The sequence below is a fragment of the Diabrotica virgifera genome, chromosome 5, assembly GCF_917563875.1.
Source record: "Diabrotica virgifera virgifera chromosome 5, PGI_DIABVI_V3a".
NCBI classification, from domain to species: Eukaryota; Metazoa; Arthropoda; class Insecta; order Coleoptera; family Chrysomelidae; genus Diabrotica; species Diabrotica virgifera.
Window position 1 is genome coordinate 36721363 of NC_065447.1, and position 27800 is coordinate 36749162.

The window sequence follows — 27800 nt, forward strand, 5'->3', positions numbered from 1 at the left end:
CACAGAGTGGCTGAAACAGGCGATTTTCTAGCGCCGGCGACTACGCTGCGAAGTGGATCGTTTGGAAGGGTGCGGCGTTTAATGTAATGGGTGAGAAAAAACAGTAAGTTTAATCAAATGATTAAAAACTTGCCGGCTAATATATTTTTTAAAAAGTGTGTTCGTCAAAATCAGTGTTTGTAATGTCCATAGTTTTAAATATTTCATAAAATTTCAACGCTTTTGAAAAAATACCAATAAACTCGTTTCTTGTATCTGTGTATGACACTATACATTTTTTTGGCATATTAGAAACGATATTAGAAATGATACAAGAAATAGTCCTGTCGCCAGGGGGGGGTACAACGGCCTCCTTAATTCAGATGGACTTACCCAAGTTTTTTTTATATATTTTGACCCGTAGAATACGAATTTTTTGGGTAACAGTTGATCCGGATGTCGATAAGATTGTTATAGACAAAGAACTTGAGGAATTACATAACAGCGATTTCTCGCAAAACAAAACATCTTTTTGTATTTTTTGGGTCATTTTAAGCAAAAAATATTTCTACAAGTTTTTTCGTAGAATGCATAGTTTTTGAGATAACCGCGGTTGAACTTTCAAAAAATCTAAAAATTGCAATTTTTGAACCCGAATAACTTTTGATTAAAAAATAAAGTAGCAATTCTGCTTACCGCATTTGAAAGTTTAAGTCAAATTATATCGGTTTTGATTATTTGCATTGCTAAAAATTAATTTTTTTATTGGTTAACAAAGCTATAAACACATAGTGTTTCCCGTGCCTAATACATGCGTTTTAACGCATGCTACGTAGAAATTGCCTCGCTTGCACTTGTAGCTACTCTACCTATTCGTTCGATTTTAAATGAGAAATCATTGAAAACATCACTCGCGCACTAGGTTTTTATAGCTTTGTTTAACAATAAAATAATAAATTTGTAGCAATGCAAATAATCAATACCGATATAATTTGACTTAAACTTTCAAATGCGGTAAGCAGAATTGCTACTTTATTTTTTAATCAAAAGTTATTCGAGTTCAAAAATTGCATATTTTCGATTTTTTGAAAGTTCAACCGCGGTTATCTCAAAAACTATGCATCCTACGAAAAAACTTGTCAGAACATTTTTTGCCTAGATTGACCCAAAAAATACAAAAAGATGTTTTGTTTTGCAAGAAATCACTGTTATGTAATTCCTCAAGTTATTTGTCTATAACAATGTTATCGACATCCGGATCAACTGTTACCCAAAAAATTCGTATTCTGCGGGTCAAAATATATAAAAAAAACTTGGGAAAGTCCATCTGAATTAAGGAGGCCGTTGTACCCCCCCTGGCGACAGGACTAAAAATGCATAGTGTCATACAGCCTTTACAGAAAAACAAAATGAAACTAGCATATTTATACAAGCAAAACCTACATTTTTTATTGTTTGAGATATTTCGTATTACTAATACTTTTTATATTATTAAAAAAAAAAGCATTTTCCAAAATAAAAAAAAAATTATAATTATTATAAAACCAAATTTTTTCAAAAATAAGAACTGCGAACCGGTCAAATTTACAGATCGTATAGACAATAGACATACATATAAAGTACAAGGTAAAGCGTTAACGATTAATTTTGTTTAGGGTGCTAAATAGGGGCAGATTTTCACGATTTTCTTTAACAAAAAAAGTGCCAACTTTATTTTGAGTGTTACTCGTTTAGTTTTGATGATACAAACTTGTATAAAAAATAAAAACAAAGCTTTTTTTAAACAATTTAAAAATTTTTAATAAGTTTCTCCCGAAAATTGCTTAATTTTTTGGTTATTTCACGTTGAAATATTCGACTTGGAATTTGACGAATAAGAACGTATTTTTCATGAGCTACAACTTTGTTTTTACTGGGTTTATAGACTTTATTAATACACCATTTTTTGGTTTTTTATAAGCTACATTTCTGCTAAAATAGTTATTTTCCTAACTAGTGCGGAAAGTGATACTATCACGCACTAGACTGCCGTTGATCCGAACGACGCGATAGCGGAGTTCGGGCAAGCAATCGAGTGCGGGAAGACACTTTCCGCATGAGTTAGGAACAATATTTTTTCTAGGGCTGTACGTTTGGAAAAAAGCCACAAAAATAGAGTTATATCAATTTTTATTTAGAAGTGAAAATACAAAAATTAATTCTTTGACAAGGTTGTCAAAACCAAACTTTCAATATAATGGGCTACCACGACGACGATATTGGTTTCCATGACGACGATTCAAAAGCACTGTAACTGTCTACATGCCCCGCTAACTCTAATAAAAAACATGTAATCGTATTTATTTTCCTTCCGTTTAGTCAGAGGCGCTGATGTCGGCATTGTGATTGGTGGAACATGACTTTTGACAAATCCTGCGCTATCTGTGAATCTGTAATATGTGTTCGTGTTCGTTCGTTCGTTGTCGTTCACTTATTTTATATAGTCGGTTATGTGATGTGTTTGGTGTTTGTGTTTAGTTTGTGTCACCATAAAAAGCTGATATTCAGTCGTGTTTTTTGATATTTTTGTTATTTCATAATCGAGTACCTTTTTAAAGGTAAGTTTTTCTGATTGTAGGTACTGTTTATCCAACAGTTTTAAAATACACATTTTATTTCGCGTTTTGTTGTTGGGTCTAATGGCCGATCAGCTGTTGTGTGCAGCCGATAAATTCAACAAGTAAACATATATTTAATCGAAATTAAATACTCATATTTCTATGTAAAATGTCACATTATTGTATAAATAAATAATTAAGAAACAAAAGTTGTTTGTGTTTTACCTTTATTGTCCACTTGAATAAAATAATAGGGAGTTTTTGTGCACACAAATACGTAAACGTAACGCATCTTTTTGACATATACGCTTGCGCATTAATGGTTGAACTCCCGTATCGCGATACGTATTACCTAAGGTTACGGGCTGGTACGTTAGGTTCATACGCATCCCTATCGAGCCGAAAGTCACCGAATGCACACGAGGATCTTGCCCGATTACCTACCAAATGAACATTTCATCAGCGTACTACCTGTTTATAAACATTTTAAGGTTATATTGGTTACTGGTTTAGTCTATTTGAGTAAAATTATTCTGTGTTTGTAATTGGAAATTGGAGCTTCATAATAGATTTAAAATTTTATTGTTTTTAAGTTGTCTATTAATAAAGCAAAACAAACAAATCTTGTATTAATTTAAGAAATACAGTGATCACCACAATTAATAACTAGATAAACAAATGACCTAGTTTCAGTAAAATTTTCAAATAAATATTACCACACTATTTACATTATACCTACTGGAATTCTGATGTAGGTATATAATAATTTACAACTAAAAAGTAGGTATAAACAAAAATAAAACAATTTTAACCTAAGGAAAAATAATATTTTTATATTTAAATAGAAGCAATTAAAACCATACAATTTCATCATTCATTTATCTTTTTTTACATTTGTATATTAATTGTATATTGTGTGAACATTGTTTTATTTTTTTAAATGTCAACGGAATTTAAAAATGACTTTACGATTTGCTTTACGTTACGTTAAGGCAGTTACAAAAACTACCTTATTTTAACATTCATCCTCTACGACACGTTAGTTGCTTTACGTATACGGAGATGCGTACGTTACGTAGCAACAAAAACTCCCTAATCTCTCCCATACGCATCCCTATCGAGCCGAAAGTCACCGAATGCACACGAGGATCTTGCCCGATTACCTACCAAATGAACATTTCATCAGCGTACTACCTGTTTATAAACATTTTAAGGTTATATTGGTTATTGGTTAAGGGCCGGTACTTTATGTCCCGGTTAAACCTCGGTTAGCTAACCGGGGTTTAATCGGGACAGAAAAGTACCTCATAGAGCCTCTTGCGTTGTAATAAAAGCAATTATAATTATCATTATAATTATTTATGAATATAATAATAAGTATAATTGCGTTTATGTCTATGTTATGCATATATTTCTGTCCCGATTAAACCCCGGTTAACTAACCGGCTGTTAACGGAGACATAAAGTACCGGCCCTAAGTCTATTTGAGTAAAATTATTCTGTGTTTGTAATTGGAAATTGGAGCTTCATATAGATTTAAAATTTTATTGTTTTTAAGTTGTCTATTAATAAAGCAAAACAAACAAATCTTGTATTAATTTAAGAAATACAGTGATCACCACAATTAATAACTAGATAAACAAATGACCTAGTTTCAGTAAAATTTTCAAACAAATATTACCACACTATTTACACTATACCTACTGGAATTCTGATGTAGGTATACAATAATTTACAACTAAAAAGTAGGTATAAACAAAAATAAAACAATTTTAACCTAAGGAAAAATAATATTTTTATATTTAAATAGAAGCAATTAAAACCATACAATTTCATCATTCATTTATCTTTTTTTACATTTGTATATTAATTGTATATTGTGTGAACATTGTTTTATTTTTTTAAATGTCAACGGAATTTAAAAATGACTTTACGATTTGCTTTACGTTACGTTAAGGCAGTTACAAAAACTACCTATTTTAACATTCATCCTCTACGACACGTTAGTTGCTTTACGTATACGGAGATGCGTACGTTACGTAGCAACAAAAACTCCCTAATATTAAATATTGGAAGTACCGTATGGAGGCTAGATAACGCTACCCTTCCTATCCAATCGACAGCAAGAACGTTTAAAATTTCACACCTATCATGTCGAAGCTACAGACCACTTATGTGGAGGCCAGATTTGTAGTATCCTTCCAATTTTCCAGGTGCTGAAATACGTGACATATTTTTTGAAGGGTAAGATCGCATTCTACCAAATCACACAACACTTTTTTCTATGATTGTCTACTGATCTGACTTTTGATCTGAACGGCACAAGTTCAACTTTGAAGTGGAGGGTAAGTAGAACTTAATCCAAATTTTCATGCAATTCGTAGTTGACTTTGAAAATTACATCCCAAATCGGCCAGTTACTAGGCTATAAAAGAATTTTGAAAAATTTAGTATTTTTTTAAACGGGAACGAATTTTAGTAGCTGTGTGCTTAATTGTTCTTTGACAATAATCTTGCCACGAAAACGAAGAATCATGGCGGCTGACAGTGTTGACACATAACCTATAAAAGGTTTTTAAATAAACATGGTAAAAATCTTTCTCAACTTTATAAGAATTTTATTTGATCTTATTTTAAATTATATCTACCTTAAAATAGTAAGGTAATGCTTTTTAGAATTACTAAAAACATTAGCAGGTTCTTTTCACAAGCTGATTTTCTATCGAAAGGTCCACAATTGCCGATAACAAGTATTTTTCCTTCAATGGAACCTAAACCCTTTAAAAAGAACAAATACGATGGACGTACCAAGAAACGACAATGGGAAGAAAGGCGGAGGGATAAGGGTGAAAGTTTAAGAGAAACACCCGAAGATCCGAAAAGGGTGAAACTGGATGAAGACCAAGAAATGGAAAAAGATAAAATAAAACGTAGGAAATTTTGTCTTTTATTAGGTTATTCGGGCAATAATTACTTTGGTATGCAACGGAATCCAAATACCAAGACTATTGAAGAGGATTTGTTGAATGCTCTCTTTAAAACACATCTAATAACTGAAGATTGCTACCAACAAGTGCAAAATATGCAGTTCCAAAGAGCTGCAAGGACAGACAAAGGTAATAACATTATATTGGTAATACAGTGCCGGCAAAAAAATCGTTACATTGCCAAATAAATCATCAAATTTGAAGACAATTTGCATGCCTTCTGTCTGCGCTTGGAGGGGCGGATAGGGGAGGGGGGATAGCGTACTTGCGACGGCAATTGTCTGTAGTTTACGGACAGCTTAGCTTATTTAGGGTATTCTACGCATTTGCACTGTAAACAGTTGGCTTTGTGCGGGTAGTCAGTGTTAAACTTCGTCTCATTTACCGCGTAAAGTTTGAGATCGTCAAATTCAAAATTGAACTGACAAGTATGATTCGAAAGAAACTCACAAAAGAGGTGAAGGTTAGTTCTTTAACATTACTGGAGAAAGGGGACTCCATAATTAATGTATCACGTGATATTGGTGCTTCAAGAGAGGCTATTTATCAAGTGAAACGTTGCAGCCAAACGTTTCAGGTTATAAATAGCCTTTGTTGAAGCACCAATATCACATGCTACGGTAATTACAGAGTCCCCTTTCTCCAGTAATGTTAAATCACAAACCTTCTCTTTTGTGTGTTTTTTCGACCCATATTTGTCTGCTCAATTTAGAATTTTACGATCTCAAACTTTACGCGGTAAGTGAGACGAAGTTTAACACTGACTACCCGCACGAAGCCAACTGTTTACAGTGCAAACACGCAGAATACCCTAAATAAGCTAAGCGGTCCGTAAACTACAGACAATTGCCGTCGCAAGTACGCTATCCCCCCTCCCCTCCCCGCCCCTCCAAGTGCAGACAGAACGCATCCAAATTGTCTTTAAATTTGGTGATTTATTTGGCAATATCTAGGCCTATTAAACACCTTGGCTGTGTTACAGGACAAATAGACCTCGTATTACACCAACGTTTGACTGCATTGACATAATATCTCTAAATGCGGCCAAGGTGTTAAGTAGTAGGAAGAAACAGGCTTTGAATAGAAATATATTCATGCTTTATAACTCTCCGGTTGTTTGCCTTTTTAGTTCACTCATAGTAGGTAGGTATAGTATAGAAAATTTAACACTTTATGTGTTTTTAATATATTTCTTCTAACACTTAGCTTTGTTCAAGTGTGTTGTCCAGAAGATGGAAGTTTCCTCTTTATTATCATTTTGTCTAGGTACATAAAGCTTTAATTTTATGAGTACAAGTTGTTCATTGTAGAATAATTGAATGGGTCTGCCGAATAACGTTGTAAGTGCCACATTATTCGTTTTTTAACAAATGAAACAAAAAATGTTAAATTTATACATTTTAAGGGTTAGCAATACAGTACACAGTAGCTAGTTACAAACTGTACTACTAACCCTTAAAATGTATAAAGGACATCGCACACATCTTATGGAAAATATGTCACTCAAATTCAATAAAATTTATATGAATAGATTCGTTTCAAATTAACTGTCAATTTTTATCATTGCGCCAACTCTTAATTTTCAATAATAAGAGCAGAAATTGATATAAATCAATCTGAAATCAAATGGGTAGGTACATAAGTTAGAGAGAGAAAAAATATTTTAAAATACCCAGATTATCGGTAACTTCATAAATCTTCTCGGGCTATTAAGCATCTTATTATAATAGTTTCACTAATCCGCTTCAAACGTTTCAGGTTATAAATAGCCTTTGTTGAAGCACCAATATCACATGCTACGGTAATTACAGAGTCCCCTTTCTCCAGTAATGTTAAATCACAAACCTTCTCTTTTGTGTGTTTTTTCGACCCATATTTGTCTGCTCAATTTAGAATTTTACGATCTCAAACTTTACGCGGTAAGTGAGACGAAGTTTAACACTGACTACCCGCACGAAGCCAACTGTTTACAGTGCAAACACGCAGAATACCCTAAATAAGCTAAGCGGTCCGTAAACTACAGACAATTGCCGTCGCAAGTACGCTATCCCCCCTCCCCTCCCCGCCCCTCCAAGTGCAGACAGAACGCATCCAAATTGTCTTTAAATTTGGTGATTTATTTGGCAATATCTAGGCCTATTAAACACCTTGGCTGTGTTACAGGACAAATAGACCTCGTATTACACCAACGTTTGACTGCATTGACATAATATCTCTAAATGCGGCCAAGGTGTTAAGTAGTAGGAAGAAACAGGCTTTGAATAGAAATATATTCATGCTTTATAACTCTCCGGTTGTTTGCCTTTTTAGTTCACTCATAGTAGGTAGGTATAGTATAGAAAATTTAACACTTTATGTGTTTTTAATATATTTCTTCTAACACTTAGCTTTGTTCAAGTGTGTTGTCCAGAAGATGGAAGTTTCCTCTTTATTATCATTTTGTCTAGGTACATAAAGCTTTAATTTTATGAGTACAAGTTGTTCATTGTAGAATAATTGAATGGGTCTGCCGAATAACGTTGTAAGTGCCACATTATTCGTTTTTTAACAAATGAAACAAAAAATGTTAAATTTATACATTTTAAGGGTTAGCAATACAGTACACAGTAGCTAGTTACAAACTGTACTACTAACCCTTAAAATGTATAAAGGACATCGCACACATCTTATGGAAAATATGTCACTCAAATTCAATAAAATTTATATGAATAGATTCGTTTCAAATTAACTGTCAATTCTTATCATTGCGCCAACTCTTAATTTTCAATAATAAGAGCAGAAATTGATATAAATCAATCTGAAATCAAATGGGTAGGTACATAAGTTAGAGAGAGAAAAAATATTTTAAAATACCCAGATTATCGGTAACTTCATAAATCTTCTCGGGCTATTAAGCATCTTATTATAATAGTTTCACTAATCCGCTTAGGCCCAGCGGGGTTTAAGCTGTTTTGAATAGCACCCAGAGCAATAGTGATTATAACTGACACGTTTATGAACTCAAAAAATGTGATTTCGATAAACTTTAATTGCAATTTGCGCCGTAATTAATCATAATTAAGAGTTGGTGCAATGATAAGAATTGACCGTTAATTTAAAACGAATCTATTCGTATAAATTTTATTGACTTTGAGTGACATTATATTTTCCATAAGATGTGTGCGATGTCCTTTAGCATTATTATAATTTTAAAACTTTTTGTTCAATTTTTTAAAAAAGAATAATCTGGTACTTAAAACTTTATTGGGTGGACCCATTCAATTGGAGAAAGAATACCAATGTCTAGTACATCTATGATTATAACTTTTTATTTAATGGGATGGACTTATGTCAATCGGCCAGTCACAACGTGACTAAAGGCGAATAATTCTCACTTGTCTGTTCGCTGAGGCAGTCTGACTGATTCATTAATAATGAGAAATAAAAAGCGACATTTACATTCACACGTTTCATATTTTGCTACATTCAGTACGCGTTAGTCCAAACATTTTATATAGTGGTAATGAAAATGGTTAAAAAAATTGAGACCAGCTGTTCGCGAATTATGATTACAATAATTAGTAAATGGATTACAAAATATTCTAGTTAATTAAAAGAAAAGAAAAGTCGTAGATGGTGGGTCAGGTCCTGGATATGTTGCAGAAAAATATGGGGTGCTAGTGAAACTATATTGAAAGAATTAGCTTTGGAAGATTGTGATTCATATACAAACCACTTAAGAACGAAGACAAATTTCAAGAGATTCTGCAAAAAATTGCTCCAAAATTGCTGGCACAAAATTTATGTTCTCGCGCTTCAGTTTCTAATTCATCAAGCGATTGTGATTAGTCAAAAATGATAAAAAGTAGAACTGGTTTTCACTTTAACTGAAAGTATGAATATACTGATCATTTAAAATGAAAATGTGTTCTCATGTTCATTATTTGTTCAGTATCACAGAATCAGTTAGACTGCTTCAGCGAAACTGACAAGTGAGAACCTGCCCTTTATATTTATATCAAGAAGATTAAAATGATTATAACTTATGTCCTAAAAGTTTTGACATAAAGTTCACTGTCTTTGATTTTAACAAAAACAAAATAATATCAAGTTGTCTTTGGAAACAAAAGTTTGTTTACTGGTATTTATTTTGAATTTCTTGTTTAAACATGTTGTACAAATTAGAAATAAGAAAAAGTATCTACAAGTTGGTTGGGCAGGTACCCAAAGCTGAAATCTGTCAAATATTGAAGAATGAAAATATTCCACGCGAGAAATACCATGTCTGAATTTGCCAAAAAGTGGAAGACCACACGCATTTACTGCACAGAGGTTAGAGATATAAATATTCTTACAATATCGTTGGAATTGAGGAGGAATTGTCTTATATATAAAAATAGATGTAAACGCCTCAAATAATCTCAAGCACTACTCCTTTGTATATCTAGATGCGATTGTCAACTGAGGCGAGTATACTTTGCCAATGAAAAAATCATTATTTTAGATGACGAAAAGTATTTCACTTTCAGTTATTCTGAAATGAAGGGAAACAATGGAATTTATATGGACAATGTAGAGGAATGTCCTGACAATGATAAATAAAAACATAAAGCGAAATTTTCAAATAAAATCCAGATAACAAGAGTGTATCCCAACATTTTGTGGGAAAAGTGAGGGATGAAGCTTTGAACAGTCAGTGCTATTAGCCCTGGATCCCGCGTACCAAAAAAAGTTGATTAATAGCCAACTTAAAATTTGTTAATAGCTTAACGGTGTATAGTTGGACAAATTTTGATGTACAGGAATACCGGAACAGGGGAAGTTTTAATTGTGGAACATGATTTTAATTGTGGAACGTGTCATCCTGACAAGGTTATGATTGTGAAAGCTAGCAGGTTGTTTTTATGTTTATTCAATAGCAAACTTTATATCGGGGAGAGCAGCATATGTGCCTCCTGATGAGAGACTAATAAGTTTCGAAACCGGTAGGGGTGCTTGCGGCACTCTCTGATTGGACTAGAATATGGTTCGGCTGTGTTTTCGTTTTGCAACGAAATTGAAAATGGTTATTCATTTTTGATTTACATTTACTCTGTGTGGAGTATGAAGGGAACCATTCTCGTTGGAACTTTACCGCGCTGAGCAGATGGGACGTGAATTGTAAATTGTAGAATTCCCTCATCTTCCTTAGTCTCAGCATCTGTATGGCTTGCAAATTGTAGAAGCCTCGGAGGTGTAACCAGAGCAGGTTCCCATTGTTTTCATTCTGGTGGGATGTAGAATAGCATTATGTTGTTTTATATGCCATCAGAGTGAAAACTTAGTCTTTTTGCAAGCAGTTGCCGCTAGGGCATCTATGCCATTTCGTTAGTTGCAATCCGGGACTGCATGCTGGGGTTTGTTTTGGTTGGATCGGGGAGAGCAGCATATGTGCCTCCTGATGAGAGAGTAATAAGTTTCGAAACCGGTAGGGGTGCTTGCGGCACTCTCTGATTGGACTAGAATATGGTTCGGCTATGTTTTCGTTTTGCAACGAAATTGAAAATGGTTATTCATTTTTGATTTACATTTACTCTGTGTGGAGTATGAAGGGAAGCATTCTCGTTGGAACTTTACCGCGCTGAGCAGATGGGACGTGAATTGTAAATTGTAGAATTCCCTCATCTTCCTTAGTCTCAGCATCCGTATGGCTTGCAAATTGTAGAAGCCTCGGAGGTGTAACCAGAGAAGGTTCCCATTGTTTTCATTCTGGTGGGATGTAGAATAGCATTATGTTGTTTTATATGCCATTAGAGTGAAAACTTAGTCTTTTTTCAAACTTTATATAATTATTATGAAAAAAAAATTGTCTTACAAATATATTGGGCATTTTAATAAGTCCGCCACGTAGAACATTTCAATAACAGGAATTATGTTGGTGATAAATAGCAGTCTGATTTTTGTATGAGAGTTTAATGAAAGGGTAACAAATCAATTGGAAGTTCTGTCTGACAAAATACATGGGACATTTTCGTAGTCTGATGTTTGAAACCTGTAACCTGTTGCACAATTAAAACTTCCCCTGTTCCAGTGTTCTCTTCATCAAAGTTTGTCCGACTAGACACTGTTAAGCTATTAACCAATTTCCAGCTTGCTGTTAATTAACTTTTTTTGGTACATTGGATCCAGGACTATATAACTTCCTTTCCAAATTGCTTCAGTTTATCCACAAACCTCATGCTATAGTCAGTTCGCTAAACTCAGACACAACTTGCTAGTGATTTTGGTAAGTAATTTTGCCAATTTGGTAAAATTGGCAAAAAAATAATTACTAAATAGTTAATAATTACTAAATAGTTAGTAATTTTGCTAATTTTGGCAAAATTGGCAAAAAAAATTACAGACTAAAATCACTAGCCAGTTGTGTCTGAGTTTAGCGAACCGACTATAATGGTGATATTATGTTTTGGACAGACCGAGCATCATGCCATTACTTAAGAGATACCCAAAACTGGCTTCAACAATACCACATATCCTTTGTTCCCAGAAACAATAATCCTCCAAAAGCTTATCACAGGCTAGTAAGCAAGGAAGGAAGCCTTACTGTCTAGGAAGGTTTATCATGGAGACTGGGAAGCCAAAGATGATGAACAATTAAGACACCGAATTTACGAAAAACAGAGTTTTTATTGAAATTTGTGTCTAGTAAACCAGAGTGGGCCATCCACATAATTCGATAGTACATATAGTTAATTAAGTAGGTATTGAGTATTTATCTAACACTGTAGATATAGTTTTACCAAAGTTGAGTAAAAGTGTAATTTATAAAAGTAACTTTAAAAATTGAACATCTAAATAAAAAAGTTGGACAACTTTGGTCAATGACAAAACCATTTTCACCCTTTTTTTTTTCTCGAATCACCAAAATAATGTTGTGCCATTTTAGGAGTTTCTGCAGCTAGACAAGTAGTGTCTCTAAAGTTAAAAGAAAACATAGATTTAAACCAAATCAATGCTGAACTTCCAGAAGTCATCCGAGTTTTCAATTACAAAAGAGTCACCAAAGGCTTTAACAGTAAATCTCAATGCGATGGTCGTAGCTACATCTATTTAATACCAACAGTAGCGTTTGCTCCTCACGATAAGGAAGTTTCCCAAAAAGATTTCCGTCTTGACGATGAAACATTTACAAAGATAAATACTATATTAGAAAACTATCTAGGCACAAAGAACTTCCATAATTACACCTCAAAAAAGAAGCACAACGATCCCAGCGCTAACAGGTATATGAAGTCCTTCGTATGTGAGAAACCTTTTATTAGGAAAGAGGTGGAATTTGCAATTTTAAAAGTCCATGGACAGAGTTTTATGTTGCATCAAATTAGAAAAATGGTGGGTTGTCTGTTAGCAATTATTAGAGGTTTAGCTACGGAAGATATTATAAAGGAGTCGTTCAAATCTGACAAGGTTATTATTCCTAGAGCACCTGGATTGGGACTTGTCCTCGAATATGTACATTATGACAGGTAAGATATTTTAACAATGTTTCATTTCATTAAGTACATATCGCCGGTTCGGAAGAAGAATGACGTAACTGCAAATGTTGTCAATTCCTGTTTATTGCGTGATTAACTTCTAAAATACTGTGTACAGATTATACAAAAGCGACAGAACTGTAATTACAGTTGAGTCCCTGAATCTTTATCCGTGCGTCATCATTTAAAGCATAAGAAATAAGTCGATTGTAAGTCGGAAATTGAAATTTACTAAACCCAACAACAAGTCACTTGCTGTTGCGTTTAGTAAATTTCAATTTCCGACTTATCATCGACTTATTTCGTATGTTTTAAATGATGACGCACGGGTAAAGATTAAGGGACTCAACTGTATGTGTTGAGCCACTACAGGGTAGTTGCGTCGTTATTGAAATACGCACCATTTTAGAGCTTGTTTCAGATCAAGAATGACGCGACTGTAGATAGGGATGAAAATGGGGGGGGGGGGGGGGGCTAAATTAAAATAATGAAATTCGAACCAATAGGGATGAAACTAAAAACCATCATTGTAAGAATAAACGCCACACCGTTGCTCCAGACGGTTACTCTTTATTTAATCGCTTTTTAAATATTTAAAAAATGTTAGATAAAGAATTACGCAACTGAAAGGATAGACCTGGATCCCGCGTAAAAAAAAAAGTTGATTAATAGCAAGCTGAAAATTTGTTAATAGCTTTACGGTGTCTAGTCGGACAAACACTGATGCACGGGAACACTGGAACAGGGGAAGTTTTAACGGTGGAGCATGATAAACGTGTCGTCCTGACAAGTTTATGATGGTGAAAAATAGCAAGTTGTTTTTAAGTTTATTTAATAGCCAACGTTATATATAATATATGAAAAAATGTTTGTCCGACAAAAAAGTTGGGCATTTTAACGAGTCCGACACGTAGAACATGTCACAGCACAGGAACTATGTTGGTGATGAATAGCAGTCTGATTTTTGCATGAGAGTTTAATGAAAGGTTAAACAAGCAATTGGAAGTTCTGTCGGACAAAATTAATGGGAAATTTTCCTAGTCGGACATTCTAAACATGTAAGATATAAACAAAAATGTTGGTGATAAATAGCAAGCTAATTTTGATTTGTTTATGTACAAATTATATTTTGTAACGCAAAAAGTTATATGTCGGACAAAAAGTTTGGGCAAATCGAAGGAAATAAATAAAAAACATTTTTTCAGAATGACTTAGTCACATATTGATAAAGCTATTTTAGTTGTACATTATTATTTATATACACATATTTGCATGTGCATACATATACATGCACACTCCAAAAACAGTGAGGTAAGTATCAATGCATGTATATATTGCAAAACAATTATTTTTTTGGATGGAGTTTGTTCTAGATATTCTCAAAATGACAATAAAAAATGGCAAGGAACATGTGAAAGCAATCTCTTAGGGTTTTCTAATTAGGCGCATCAGAAAGTACGGAAAATTTCCTACAAAAAACGTTGTATACATTTTTTTCCATACTCAAATCTTAACCCTGTAAACGACATTGAAAAATGTGAAGAGTCTAAAACTTCGGTGCTTATAAGAATAGACGTAAATATGACACATTATGCTTAGAAGTATGTATTAGAACGCTGCATTTGTCAGTGTGACACTTTGTGCTATACAAAGTAGTATTTGAAAGTACATGGTCTCTGAGTTTCTGTTTGCCACGTGTGTTGGAAATTAAAATTTATATTAACTATGGAGTGTTTTTGTGTCTATTTTTGAGTGTCAACAGTTTAAATTTTAAGTCGCCAAATCAAAAGTGAAACAATTCAACGGAACATTTTTGAGTAATTTTCGAACAAAGTTAGTAAATACTTGGTCATCAATTCAATGAGATTCAGTTGCCAGATAATTGTGAAAATTCTATTGAATATCATTCTACGTGCTATAATGCTTTGCTTGATTGAAAAAGGGTACCTAAATAAATTATTACTAAAATCGTATAACGTAATTTTTCTCAACTTTCTACAAATGAAATAATAATGTAATTAATATGTCACATGGCTAGAGATAATTTTCTGCCAAAATAAATCGATTAGTTTAAATTTGAAGTTACGATTGCAATTTATTATGAATTATTGTCAAAAGTGACAGTTTTTCTTAAATGGAAATGTACTCATAGACATAAGGGTAGACAGGGAATACAGTGCAAAAAGTCGATAGGTGGTCTATCTATCTCTTTTAACCAAGCGATCCCGCGCATGTGACAGACAAAGATAGCTAGACCACTCAATCCATAATATAATTTGCCTGATCTACTATATATGTATTACAGTGATGTATCTAAATGATGTTGAGATAAATCGAAAGATATCGATTGTAATTGATTGCAGGTACTTTTGACATAGAATAATCACCCCTTATTGAAATTTCAAAAATTATTTTTCTAAATTGTCCGACTACAAAATCTACCCCTTATTTTTTTCCGACAACAGTCATTCATGGTAAGGAATAATTTACTTAATTAAATTTCGTCTTTGTCGGAAAGCTATTTATCACCAGCATTTTTGTCTATATCTTACCTGTTTAGAATGTCCGACCACGAAAACTTCCCATTAATTTTGTCGGACAGAACTTCCAATTGCTTTTTTAACCTTTTATTAAACTCTCAAGCAAAAATCAGACTGCTATTCTTCACCAACATAATTCCTGTGATGTGACATGTTCTACGTGTCGGACTCGTTAAAATGCCCAACATTTTTGTCGGACAAACATTTTCTCATATATTACATAACGTTGGCTATATAAACTTAAAAACAACTTGCTATTTTTCACAATCATAAACTTGTCAGGACGACACGTTTATCATGCTCGACAGTTAAAACTTCCCTTGTTCCAGTGTTCCCGTGCATCAAAGTTTGTCCGACTAGACACCGTTAAGCTATTAACAAATTTTCAGCTTGCTATTAATCAACTTTTCTTTCTTACGCGGGATCCAGGTCTAGGAGGGCTGAAAATGGGGGGATTAAATTAAGATAATGAGATTCGAACCAATAGGGATAAAAATAAAAGCCATCATTGTAAGAATAAACGCCATACCGATGCTCCTGGACGATTACTCCTCATTTAATCCCTATTTTAAATATTTAAAAATCGTTTTTTGTTCTCCTGAGAAATTTGGCTTTTTGCAATTCTTATTCCGGACCGGCGGTATATGACTTTGCTATGATTCTCCTTATTATAGGCATCGTCATTTTTCACCAAATATTTTATGTTTAGATAATTGTTGAGAATATTATGCTACATATTTTGTGCTATTAACTTGAGAAGTAAAGTTAAAGCATTGAGAAGTTTGTCTTGAGAACATTTTTTAATGGACAAATGTAAGAATTTCATGTTAAGTGATATCTGCTAAAGAATTATTTCTTTAGTCGTATTGTCTGATTGATGTGAAGGCGGCATTTGATACGATAAACAAATAATGTGGAAAATATTGGAAAGCTATAATATACCAAAAAAGATGATAAAAGTCATAAAATCTATATAATACGGAAGTAGACGGCTAAGTACAAATAAATGGAGAAAGATCAGGCACTTTTAAATGGGATAAGGGAATTAAACAAGGAGATGGACTAACCCCCTCTTGTTTATAATAGTCATGGATACTTTAATCAAAAATACCAAAGATCAAACAAGAAACCTTCAATACATAGTAGGATATAAAAACTTAAATGCAATAAAGATCAACTCCCTTCTATGCTTTTTCTCATGAGGATCTTTCAGTACGTCACAGTTTTTCGATTTCTTTCTAACGCATTAAATTGTATGTGACTGAAAAAAACGCACGTCGGTGATTACATTTCGTCGGTGACATTTATAACATTTATTCTAGTTGTCAATAGATGGCGCTATAATCGAAAAAAAATGATTTACGAATTATATAATATATCTACGAACATAATCTGTACAATTTATAAGACTATACAAATCAAAGAAAATACCATTTTATAAATGCAATAAACACAATTGATTTGTTTTTATGCCAAACTGCAAATAAAATTTGACAACTGTCAGATTTAACTAAAGTGTCATGTTAGAATAAATATTTTTAAATTTTACAATTTTAAAGTAATATTTTGTATTTTGACAACGGCACCCGATTTGGGCGTCGAAACGTTAATAAAATTATTTTTTCATTTTAATTGTGGCTTATTTCCCATAAAAATAATAAATCATAAAAATGCCACAAGGAAATAGCTTCAGAAGAACGTTAGAATAAATGTTACAAATGTATATTATCACGGACTTACCTTTTTTTCTATCATTTGTGACGCACTGAAAAATGCTCATGAAAAGAAGCATATACGCTGACGATATAGTTTTAATCACAGACAGACACAGTAGAGAAAATGCAGAAACTAATAGATATTTGGCAAAAAGAGATACAGAAATTAAAAATGGAAATGAATCTCAACAAAACAAAACTTATGATAATAAATGAAGATGAGAAAAGAGAAAGGAATACTAATAGGTATAATAGTAAGGGAACAAGTAATAGAACACGTATCTACTTTTGAATATTTGGGAAATATAATAACAGATGATGGGAAAACGGAATTGGCAATAAGTAATAAACTGAAGAAGGCAACTAACGTGTATTACTCTTTAAATAATACAATTTTTGGAAAGTCAGAAATAAACAACAAAACTAAACTCAGAGTATATAACAGCATAGTAAATCCGATAATGACATATGGGGCGGAAACATGGATTGTGCAAAACAAACATGAATCAATGATAAACGCGACCGAGATGAAATACATGAGAAGAATAGCCGGAGTTACGAAGTTTGATAGATTCAGAAATGAAGATATAAGAGAGCTGGAACAAGAACCGATAATGAGGAAGATCGAAAACAAACAATTAAGCTGGTTTGGACACATACAACGAATGGAGCAAAAAAGACTTACAAAGAAGGTACATGAAGCCAAAATGGGAAACAAAAGAAAAAAGGGAAGGCCGAGGAAGACATGGATGGACCAGATCCAGGATATAGGTGAAAGCAGACACATGAGTATGAGGGATATGAAGAACCTGGCCACCAATAGAAGTTATTGGAAGAAATGGATAAAAGGCGGAACCCGAGAAAGGAGAAGAAGTATTGTCTGAGAGACGACAATGCCTCTGTAGGTACCTCTAAAAATAATATGAACAAGCTGAATTTTTCTAAGAAATGTTAATTTTTTGGACTCGAAAAAAGATACAAAAAAGTTTGTCACTCCTAACCCATGGCTTCCCCTAAAACCCTCCCATGTAGAGGGGAATATGGAAAATACAGATTTACCAAGAGTCTGTACACCATATAAAAAAAATGTTTCAAACAAGTAACTGTGAGAATTTTGAACAAAAATTTGGGTAGAATGAATCGTTCTCTCAGAAACAACGCTTGAAGCGACCGGTAATTTTGAATGTCAGTTACACGAGTGAAATCAATTTTTCGTTAAAATTTGTATCAACTCGAAAGTAAAAATTTAATATCTTGTGATCATAATGTCCTATTGACAAAAATCAATTTTTTAAAGGTACCCAGTGCAGCTTTCGTATGTAATTTTTAAATTTTGAGTATTTTGGTTCTGTACTGGTTTGTACTCAACTAAAAGCGAAATTTTTCTCTTTTATTTCGATTTCCCTTTTTGTTAAATATTTAATGGTCCACATAGTCCATTCTCTCACGGTTTTTGCTCTAAATTTTAAAGAACCGCTTGGATTGACATGAAACTTGGCATACATATAGCTTACATGTCAAAGAAAAAAAGTGATATTGTGCCGATGTGTGCTTTTGCCCTGGGGGTGACTTTCACCCCTTCTTGGGGGTGAAAAAATATATGTCCAAAATAAGTCCGGAAATGGGTAAACTGACTAATTTTAAGTAACTTTTGTTCTATAGAGCTTTTTCGTTAAGTCAACACTTTTCGAGTTATTTGCAAGTGAATATGTTCATTTTTCAACAAAATAACCACATTTTTAGACGGTTTTTGGCAAATAACTCAAAAATTAAGTATTTTGTCGAAAAAAATGTTCCTAGCAAAAATATAGCCTATAAATAAATAAAAAAACGGTGTACGCGTTAGGTCTCTGGATCTCGTAGAACCAGAGTTATAGCCAATGAAAAATATATTCATATTCACCAAATTTCAAATAGTATATTTCGACGTGAAATATCCAAAAAATTAAGCACTTTTTGGGGAAAACCTATTATAACTTTTTTAAAGTGTTTTAAAAAAGCTTTATTTCTGTTTTTACAAAAAGATTCTAGCATTAAATTTAAGCAAGTTACGCTCAAAATAAAATTGGTCCCTTTTGTTTTTGCAAAAAAAATCGGGAAGACCACCCCCTAATTAGCAACTTAAATTAAATTAATCGTTTCCGCTCCACAAATTATTTTACTTATGTTGTGTTTATATGATCTGTAAGTTTCATCGATTCAAAGTGCTTATTTTTGAAAAAATTTGGTTTCAAATTAAAATTTTTAAAAATTTAAATTTTGAAAAATATTGTTATAAATCACCTAGCATAGGTGTAAGTAGATGGAGTAAGTCAGACTAATAAGGAATCTGACAGATATATTTGTCAATTTAGAAGTTTTGTCATAATAATTGTTTTTGTCACGTTTGAATTTTGGAGGACTTATTTTTGTACTTTAGTTTATTAGGAATTTTAATAAACTTGTTAAAACAGAGTAACAATTCTCTTAATCCCTGAACCCATCTAGAATTGCAACAATTGGTGTCAGAAGTAAAGTGGGATTAAGAGAATTTATATGGTGAAAACAAGAAGCGAGACGATGGAAGAAATTAGAGACATGATTGCCGCCATGGAAAAACGTCGGCAGGAAGAAAAAGAAAATGAAGACAAACGTCGGCAGGAAGAAAAAGAAACAGAAAATTTACGTCGTCTAGAAGACAGAGAGTTGCTCGTGACTCTTATCTCAAAAATAGAGACTTCAAAAGTGAGTACAGAAGATATGAAAAAAGAAATCGAAGAGACAAAAGAATATATGAAAAAGGAAATCGCAGAGACAAAAGAAGATATGAAAAAAGAAATCGAAGAGACAAAAGAAGACATGATTAAAAAGATTGAAGTAACAAGAGGCCTAGTAGAAAAAACGCACGATGAGGTAACGAGAACTCTTGAGAATATCCGCCTAGAGGTTGAAAAGTCCCAGAAACTGAGAGTTGAAGGTAAACCAGAAGTGATTTGTTCCCCTGTCAACGGAATAATTAAGCCTCCTACATTTGACGGCGAGATATCCTGGCCAGTGTATAGAAGACAATTCGAAGCTGCTGCACAGAATAATGGATGGACAAATGAACAGAAGGCAACTGCTCTCATATTAGCACTTCGAGGTAAGGCTGTAGAAATCCTCCAAAACATTCCAGAGGACGCACAAAAGAAATATGAGACTGTCGTATCGGCTCTAGAACTAAGATACGGCAGCCAATATTTGAAGCAAGTATACCAGAGCCAACTAAAAGTGCGTATCCAAGGCTCCAACGAATCTGTGCAAGAATACGGAGCAGAAGTAGAAAAGATGGCACGACTCGCTTGGCCCGAAGCCCCTGAAGAGTTTCTACACCAGTTTACCATCCAATGTTTCCTTGATGGCCTGCGAGATGTAGACCTCCATCAAACATTACGACTAGGAAGAGGACGCTACCAAATATTGAAGGACGCTATTGTCGCAGCATTGGAGTACGAAGCCGTGAAGAATGTGTCCCGCCATCAACGCAAAGTCCATCAAATAAGAGGTGTTGCTGAAGTGGAAGAAGGCGATCTAAATACGTTGTCCCAGGTGTTGGTCGCCCAATTCGAGAAATATCTTGGCCCAATAGCTGAATCTTTGAAGCAAAAACGTCAGGGGCGCCCAAAGTGTTATTTTTGTGGATTGATAGGCCACCTGCAACGTGATTGCAGACAACGTACAAGATCAGAGGACAGTAGGCAAGCTCCACAATATCAACGCAATTCGGAAAACTAAAAGAAGTCAACGTCAAGGGGCGCACGTTGGCTGACCTGTCCCAAGCTCCCAGATTCTCAATATCCACAATAAGACGAAGTAGTGACAGCTTAGTTGCCGATGGACTTCTCAATGGCGACAGATGCAGTTTTACCATCGATACTGGGGCAACTAGGTCAGTTATGAGTAAACGTTTACTGGACCAGTCATCTACACGAATAATATCGAAATCTCCCATACTAGAGACAGCGACAGGCGAAAACATTACTGTTTATGGGGACAGTTGCGTAAAAATCGAGCTGGGACACATCGAGATAGAAGTAGTGGTCCTAGTAGCCGACATCGTAGACGAGTTCATCCTAGGTGTCGACATTATGTCCGAACATGGGTTTATTGTAGATGTCAGACACAGGACCTTAGTCGTCGGCAATGAAGAAATTCTACTGTCATCCTCCAGAAAGCAGCACAATGGGCTAAAGATGTTAGTAGCAAAAGACACGAAGATCCCTCCTAACAGTGAAAAGATCGTGGTTGCACAAATTGATGCATCTGGTGGCTTGGGAGCCATGTTATTAGAGCCAGACGAGCAGATTCACGAGGGCGTCATTGTGGCCAGATGTTTGGTAGATGGGGATAAGCAGACCGTTCCAGTAAGGGTGGCCAACCCGAATGGCAATAAAATTACTTTCAAAAAGGGCCAAGTGCTTGGAATATGCGAGCCAGTTGTAAGAGTGACCAGAATAGAAGAAAACGTGCCAACAGCTAGCAGTACACACCAACTCTCCACTGAAATTTTGGAAAATCTTAAGAAGTCATGGGGACATCTATCTGAAGATGAATACCAAAAAGCAGAAGAGTTCATTAACAACGAAAGTGACATATTCTTTAAAGGAGAAATAACTGGCCGCACTGACTTAGTCCAACATCGGATTAACACTGACAACTCCAACCCCATAAGACAGGCACCAAGACGTCTTCCATTTGCAAAACAAAAAGAAGCTTTTGCCATCCTTGAAGATATGCGAAAGGAGAATGTCATCGAAGAGTCGAGTAGCCCCTGGTCTTCTCCAGTGGTGTTGGTAACCAAGAAAGATGGCTCAACGCGGTTCTGTGTCGACTACAGGAGGCTGAATAGCGTTACCAAGAAGGACAGCTATCCACTACCCCGTATTGATGATACACTTAATGCCTTGGCTGAGTCGAAATGGTTTTCCACTGTGGACCTCAAAAGCGGTTATTGGCAAGTTGCAGTACACCCTGAAGACAGAGAGAAGACCGCATTTTCTGCTGGAAATGGGCTCTACCAATTCAAAGTGATGCCATTCGGATTGTGTAATGCACCTGCCACGTTTGAACGTTTAATGGAGCTAGTACTTAGAGGACTTACATGGAAAATCTGTCTGGTATACCTCGACGACATTATGGTCATCGGAAAAGATTTCGACGAACATCTTGCCAATTTGAAAGAAGTTTTCACCAGACTAAGGAACGCTCACCTACAAGTAAATGCCAAAAAGTGCGAGCTCTTCCAAGAAAAAGTTAGTTTCCTTGGACATGTAATTTCATCCTCAGGAATTGCAGCAGATCAGGCGAAAATAAAAGCAGTACAGGAATGGCCCACACCAAGAAACAAACACGATATCCGAAGCTTCCTTGGTCTTTGCAGTTACTATCGTCGCTTCGTGAAAGATTTTGGTAAGATTGCCAAACCTCTCCATAATCTGACTGAGAGAAAACTGTCATTTGACTGGACACCAGAGTGCCAGCTTGCCTTCACCACACTCAAGCATAAATTGACTACGGCTCCAATTCTGGCATATCCGAAAGAACAGGGTCTTTTCGTGCTTGATACAGATGCTTCTCAAAATGGTATCGGGGCGGTGCTTTCCCAAGTACATAAGGGCGAGGAACGCGTCATAGGATACTTCAGCAAAACTTTGGGAAAAGCAGAAAGAAACTACTGTGTCACCAGAAAGGAGTTATTGGCAGTCGTCAAAGCAGTAGAACACTACCATTCGTTCCTCTATGGCAGAAAATTCTTGATAAGAACCGATCATTCTGCCTTGCAATGGCTTCTCAATTTCAAGACACCTGAAGGTCAGATAGCTCGGTGGCTGGAGAAACTACAGACTTATGATTTTGAAATTCGTCACAGAGCGGGAAGAAGTCATGGGAATGCCGACGGTCTCTCGAGAAGACCATGCAACGGGAGGAACTGTCGATTCTGCGACCGCCAAGAAGAACGAGATGGCCAGATTCTACAGTTGAGAACCATAGAGGATAGAAATGACGAAGAAGTTCTAGAAAACCTTCAGGCTGAACAAAAGGAAGATACAGATCTAAAAATAGTTCGGGAGTGGCTGGACCACGGAGCTAGACCACAGTGGCAGGAGATTGCAAAATATGGGCAAGCAGTTAAGGGCTATTGGCTTCAGTGGGACTCCCTGTGTCTACGAGATGACATCATCACTCGTAAATGGGAGAGTCCGGATGGAACAAGAACAGTGCCCCAAGTTGTTCTCCCAAGGTCATGTGTTAAGGACGTGCTTGCAGAACTTCACGATAGTCGCTCCGGCGGGCATTTTGGAATCAATAGGACTCTGGCCAGAGTCCGTGAGAGATATTATTGGGTTCATTGTCGGCAAGATGTGGAAGAATGGTGCAAACGATGTGACCTGTGTGCATCCAAGAAAGGACCCAAAACAAGACTTAGGGGAAAACTCCAACAATATATTACTGGAACTCCATGGGAACGAGTTGCTGTAGACATTTTGGGACCATTTCCAGAGACAGCATCAGGAAACAAATATTTGATGGTTGCTATGGATTATTTTTCCAAATGGCCTGAAGTAGTTGCACTACCCAACCAAGAAGCAGTCACAGTTGGTGAAGCCCTGCTGGAGAATGTCGTTTCCCGACATGGTGTTCCACTTCTGCTTCATTCTGACCAGGGGCGCAACTTCGAATCGGCAGTTTGGAAGACCATGATGGCTTTGTTAGGAATTAAGAAGACCAGAACAACACCGCTCCATCCTCAATCCGACGGCATGGTAGAAAGACATAACCGGACCATCAACAACTACCTGTCCCTGTTTGTAGACGAAAATCAGAGAGACTGGGACAAACTGGTGCCTCTGTTTCTGCTAGCATACCGAAGTTCCCAACATGATGCAACTGGTTACACTCCAGCAATGCTGTTAACTGGTCGAGAGATGAGGCTTCCCATCGATCTCCTACATAGTAATGTACCAGACGGAGAGGCGGGTCAAGAGACACTTCCCGAGTATGTCAGCGGTCTAAAGGATCGACTGGTTAAGGTCCACGATTTCGCCAGAAACAAGCTACAACTCACCAGTGACCGGATGAAGGTTAGGTTCGATAAGAAATCCACACCTGTTAGTTTCAAGGAAGGTGATGCAGTTTGGCTCTACCAACCAACGAGAAGGAAAGGTCTAAGTCCCAAGTTGCAGCGGCCCTGGGAGGGACCGTACCTGGTCATTAAGAAGATAAATGACCTTGTGTATAGGGTGCAACTGACGCCACGAAGTAAGCCGAAGGTCGTCCACCTAGAGAGACTGTGTCCTTATGAAGGGCAGAATCCACCGACCTGGTCCATTTAGGTACTGTTCGGGGCGAACAGCCTGAAAGAAGGGGGCGGTGTTATAAATCACCTAGCATAGGTGTAAGTAGATGGAGTAAGTCAGACTAATAAGGAATCTGACAGATATATTTGTCAATTTAGAAGTTTTGTCATAATAATTGTTTTTGTCACGTTTGAATTTTGGAGGACTTATTTTTGTACTTTAGTTTATTAGGAATTTTAATAAACTTGTTAAAACAGAGTAACAATTCTCTTAATCCCTGAACCCATCTAGAATTGCAACAATATGCTTTTTTTCAAAATAACTTTAAAATTGTTAGAGATACCAAAAATCTCGAAAAACAAAAAAAGTTAGATTTGCTTTTCTGAATATCATGTATTTTTTGTTTTTCTGTTGGACAAAAATTTATTAAGATTTGGTGTTTCTAAATTTGCATACATTCGTGATCAGTGACTCGTTTAACCCCTTTTAACTACAGCCCTTTCAATAATAAGGACTTTGAACCGATGAAACTTACAGATCATATAAACAATATATACAGGAGTCAAGAAACTTATGAAGTCGTAACGATTAAGTTCATTTAAGATACTAATTAGGGGGTGATTTTCTCGATTTTTTTACCAAAACCAAAAGGGACTAACTTTATTTTGAGCGTAACTTGTTTAATTTTGATGCTAGAAATTTTTTTTATAAAACAAAAATGAAGCTTTTTTTAAACACTTTAAATAAGTTGTAATGAGTTTTCCCCGAAATGTGCTTCATTTTTGGTTATTTCACGTTAAAGTATTTCATTTGGAATTTGACGAATATGAACCTATTTTTCATTAGCTATAACTCTGCTTCTACTAGGTGTAGAGACGTGATGTATACACCATTTTTTAAAATTTTTTACAGGCTATATTTTTGCTAAGAATGTTTTTTCGACAAAATACTTACTATCTGAGTTATTTGCGAAAAACCGTCCAAAAGCGTGGTTATTTTGTTGAAAAAATGAACATATTCACTGCCAAATAACTCGAAAAGTATTGAATTAGTGAAAAACTCTATAGAACAAAAGTTACTTAAAATTAGCCAGTTGATCCATTTCCTGACTTTCTTTGGACGAAAATTTTTTCACCCCCAAGAGGGAGTGAAAACCACCCCCAGGGCAAAAGCACATATCGGCACAATATCACTTGTTTTCTTTGACTTGTTAGCTATGTGTTTGCCAAATTTCATGTCAATCCAAGCGGTTCTTTACAATTTAGAGGTTTTGCAATATTTTACCGTTAAAGAACGGACTAACATTATGTCACTACTTTTTAATTCGACTTTAATTTTTTACAATTAAATACACCTACTACAAAAAGAAGTTTTTATACTTCCTTTTTTATATTATGGTATACCATACAGAAGGCTTCTGGTGCTTTTCCCTCAATGATTTTACTTTCCCTTAATAAATGTTATTTATAATAACAAATTATAGTTTTCTAAGAGAAAACTTATCAAAACAAATCTATATTTTTTAGGTATAACAACAGATATGGTGCTGATGGTGTACATGAAACATTAACTTGGGATGAGGTTGAAGATAAAGTTCAGAAGTTTAAAGAAGAATACATTTTTCCAACGATTATTGATAAAGAAGTTGAGGAGGAGTGCATGATAAACTGGGTAAACAATAAATTGAGCAAACATTCTTATGATAAAGAAGAAGAAAATGAGAGTGATGAAGAATTTGCGGGAGGAGATGATGATAATGACGAAAGTGAACAAAGTGTAAAGGAATGTAAGAGTAATGAAAATAAAATAGAAAATACAAATTAGAATATGGTTGTTTGTGTATAATCCTTAAAACAAAAAGCATGCAATCTCTCTGATATTCTTTAAAAAGGACTTTTTAAAAAACTAAAGCCTAAAAGAATTTTTTTTAAAAAAGAATTAGTTGTTTGCTCATGTATATTATGTAGTATATCAAAATGTAAGTATTTATGAACATTGCCTGTTTGTAGGCGCGCCTACTCGTTCGATTTTAAATGAGAGATGCATTGAAAACATTACTCAAGCACTATGTGTTTATAGCTTTGTTTAACAATAAAAAAAAATTAATTTTTAGCAATGCAAATAATCAAAACCGGTATAATTTAACATGAACTTTCAAATGCGGTAAGCAGAATTGCTATTTTATTTTTTAATCAAAAGTTATTCGGGTTCAAAAATTGCAATTTTTCGATATTTTGAAAGTTCAACCGCGTTTATCCTGAAAACTATGCATCCGACGAAAAAACTTACATTTTTTGCTTAGAATGACCCAAAAAAATAGAAAAAATGGTATGTTTTGCTAAGAATCGCTGTTATGTAATCCCTCAAGTTCTTTGTTTATAATGTTCTACGGGACAAAATACATAAAAAAAACTTGGGTAAGTCCATCTGAATAAAGTAGGCCGTTTTTTTACTGTTATTTCACTGAAGCTGCTTCACACTATGACACCTTTTTCATAATAACTGAAATATTCAAGTAGCTGACTACTTTTTTAGTTATTGTAGATTGTAGACCTATAGGACGAAAACCTACCCGTTTCGTATCTAGAGTTCACGTCCGTTTTTTTTAATTATTAACAATTATTTAATTTGTATTTAATCTTTTTTAAATTTCTATGTAATTTCTGTTATACATTACAAATATGCAATTTTATTATAAATGTATTAATTAATAAATGGTCTAATTTGTTTAAGCATTCCTTGAAAAAATATTTTTTTTCAAAACTCTATTTTTTTAATCATATCATTATTGATCACAAAAAAAGTTAAAGTATATTTTAATAAATAAATTATTTTTATTAAATAATTATTTATTGAACATAATTTATTTATTAAAGTATATCTACCGTAACTTTTTCTATTAATAATGATAGTATGATTAGAAAATATAGTTTTGAGAAAAAATTATTTTTTCAAAAATTGTTTAAAAAAATTAGACAGTTTATTAATTAATAAATATCTAGACAAATAACATATTTGTAATGTACACAAAAGTACATACAAATTAAAAGAAGAAATGTCAAAATCCATTGAGTAGATCCCAAGATATAGAAAATGATAGTAATTTTAAGTTGCTTTTTTAGTTTTTGAACTCATGCATTTTTTACAACTTTTTTAGTTATTGTTGACCTACA

General features: G+C 34.6%; 2 protein-coding genes across 3 annotated transcripts in view; one reads left to right on the plus strand and one right to left on the minus strand.

Annotated features, from left to right (window-relative positions):
- Window positions 1–27800, minus strand: part of LOC126885687 (centrosomal protein of 164 kDa) — a 91906-nt gene that overhangs the window by 55327 nt on the left and 8779 nt on the right. The gene's annotated exons all lie outside the window — the stretch shown is intronic.
- LOC126885688 (pseudouridylate synthase 1 homolog) lies at window positions 5125–26453 on the plus strand. Its single transcript, XM_050652397.1, has 3 exons — window positions 5125–5692; window positions 12468–13047; window positions 26154–26453. The coding sequence occupies exons 1-3, from the start codon at window positions 5242–5244 to the stop codon at window positions 26449–26451; spliced, it is 1329 nt and encodes a 442-aa protein (XP_050508354.1). The 5' UTR covers window positions 5125–5241; the 3' UTR covers window positions 26452–26453.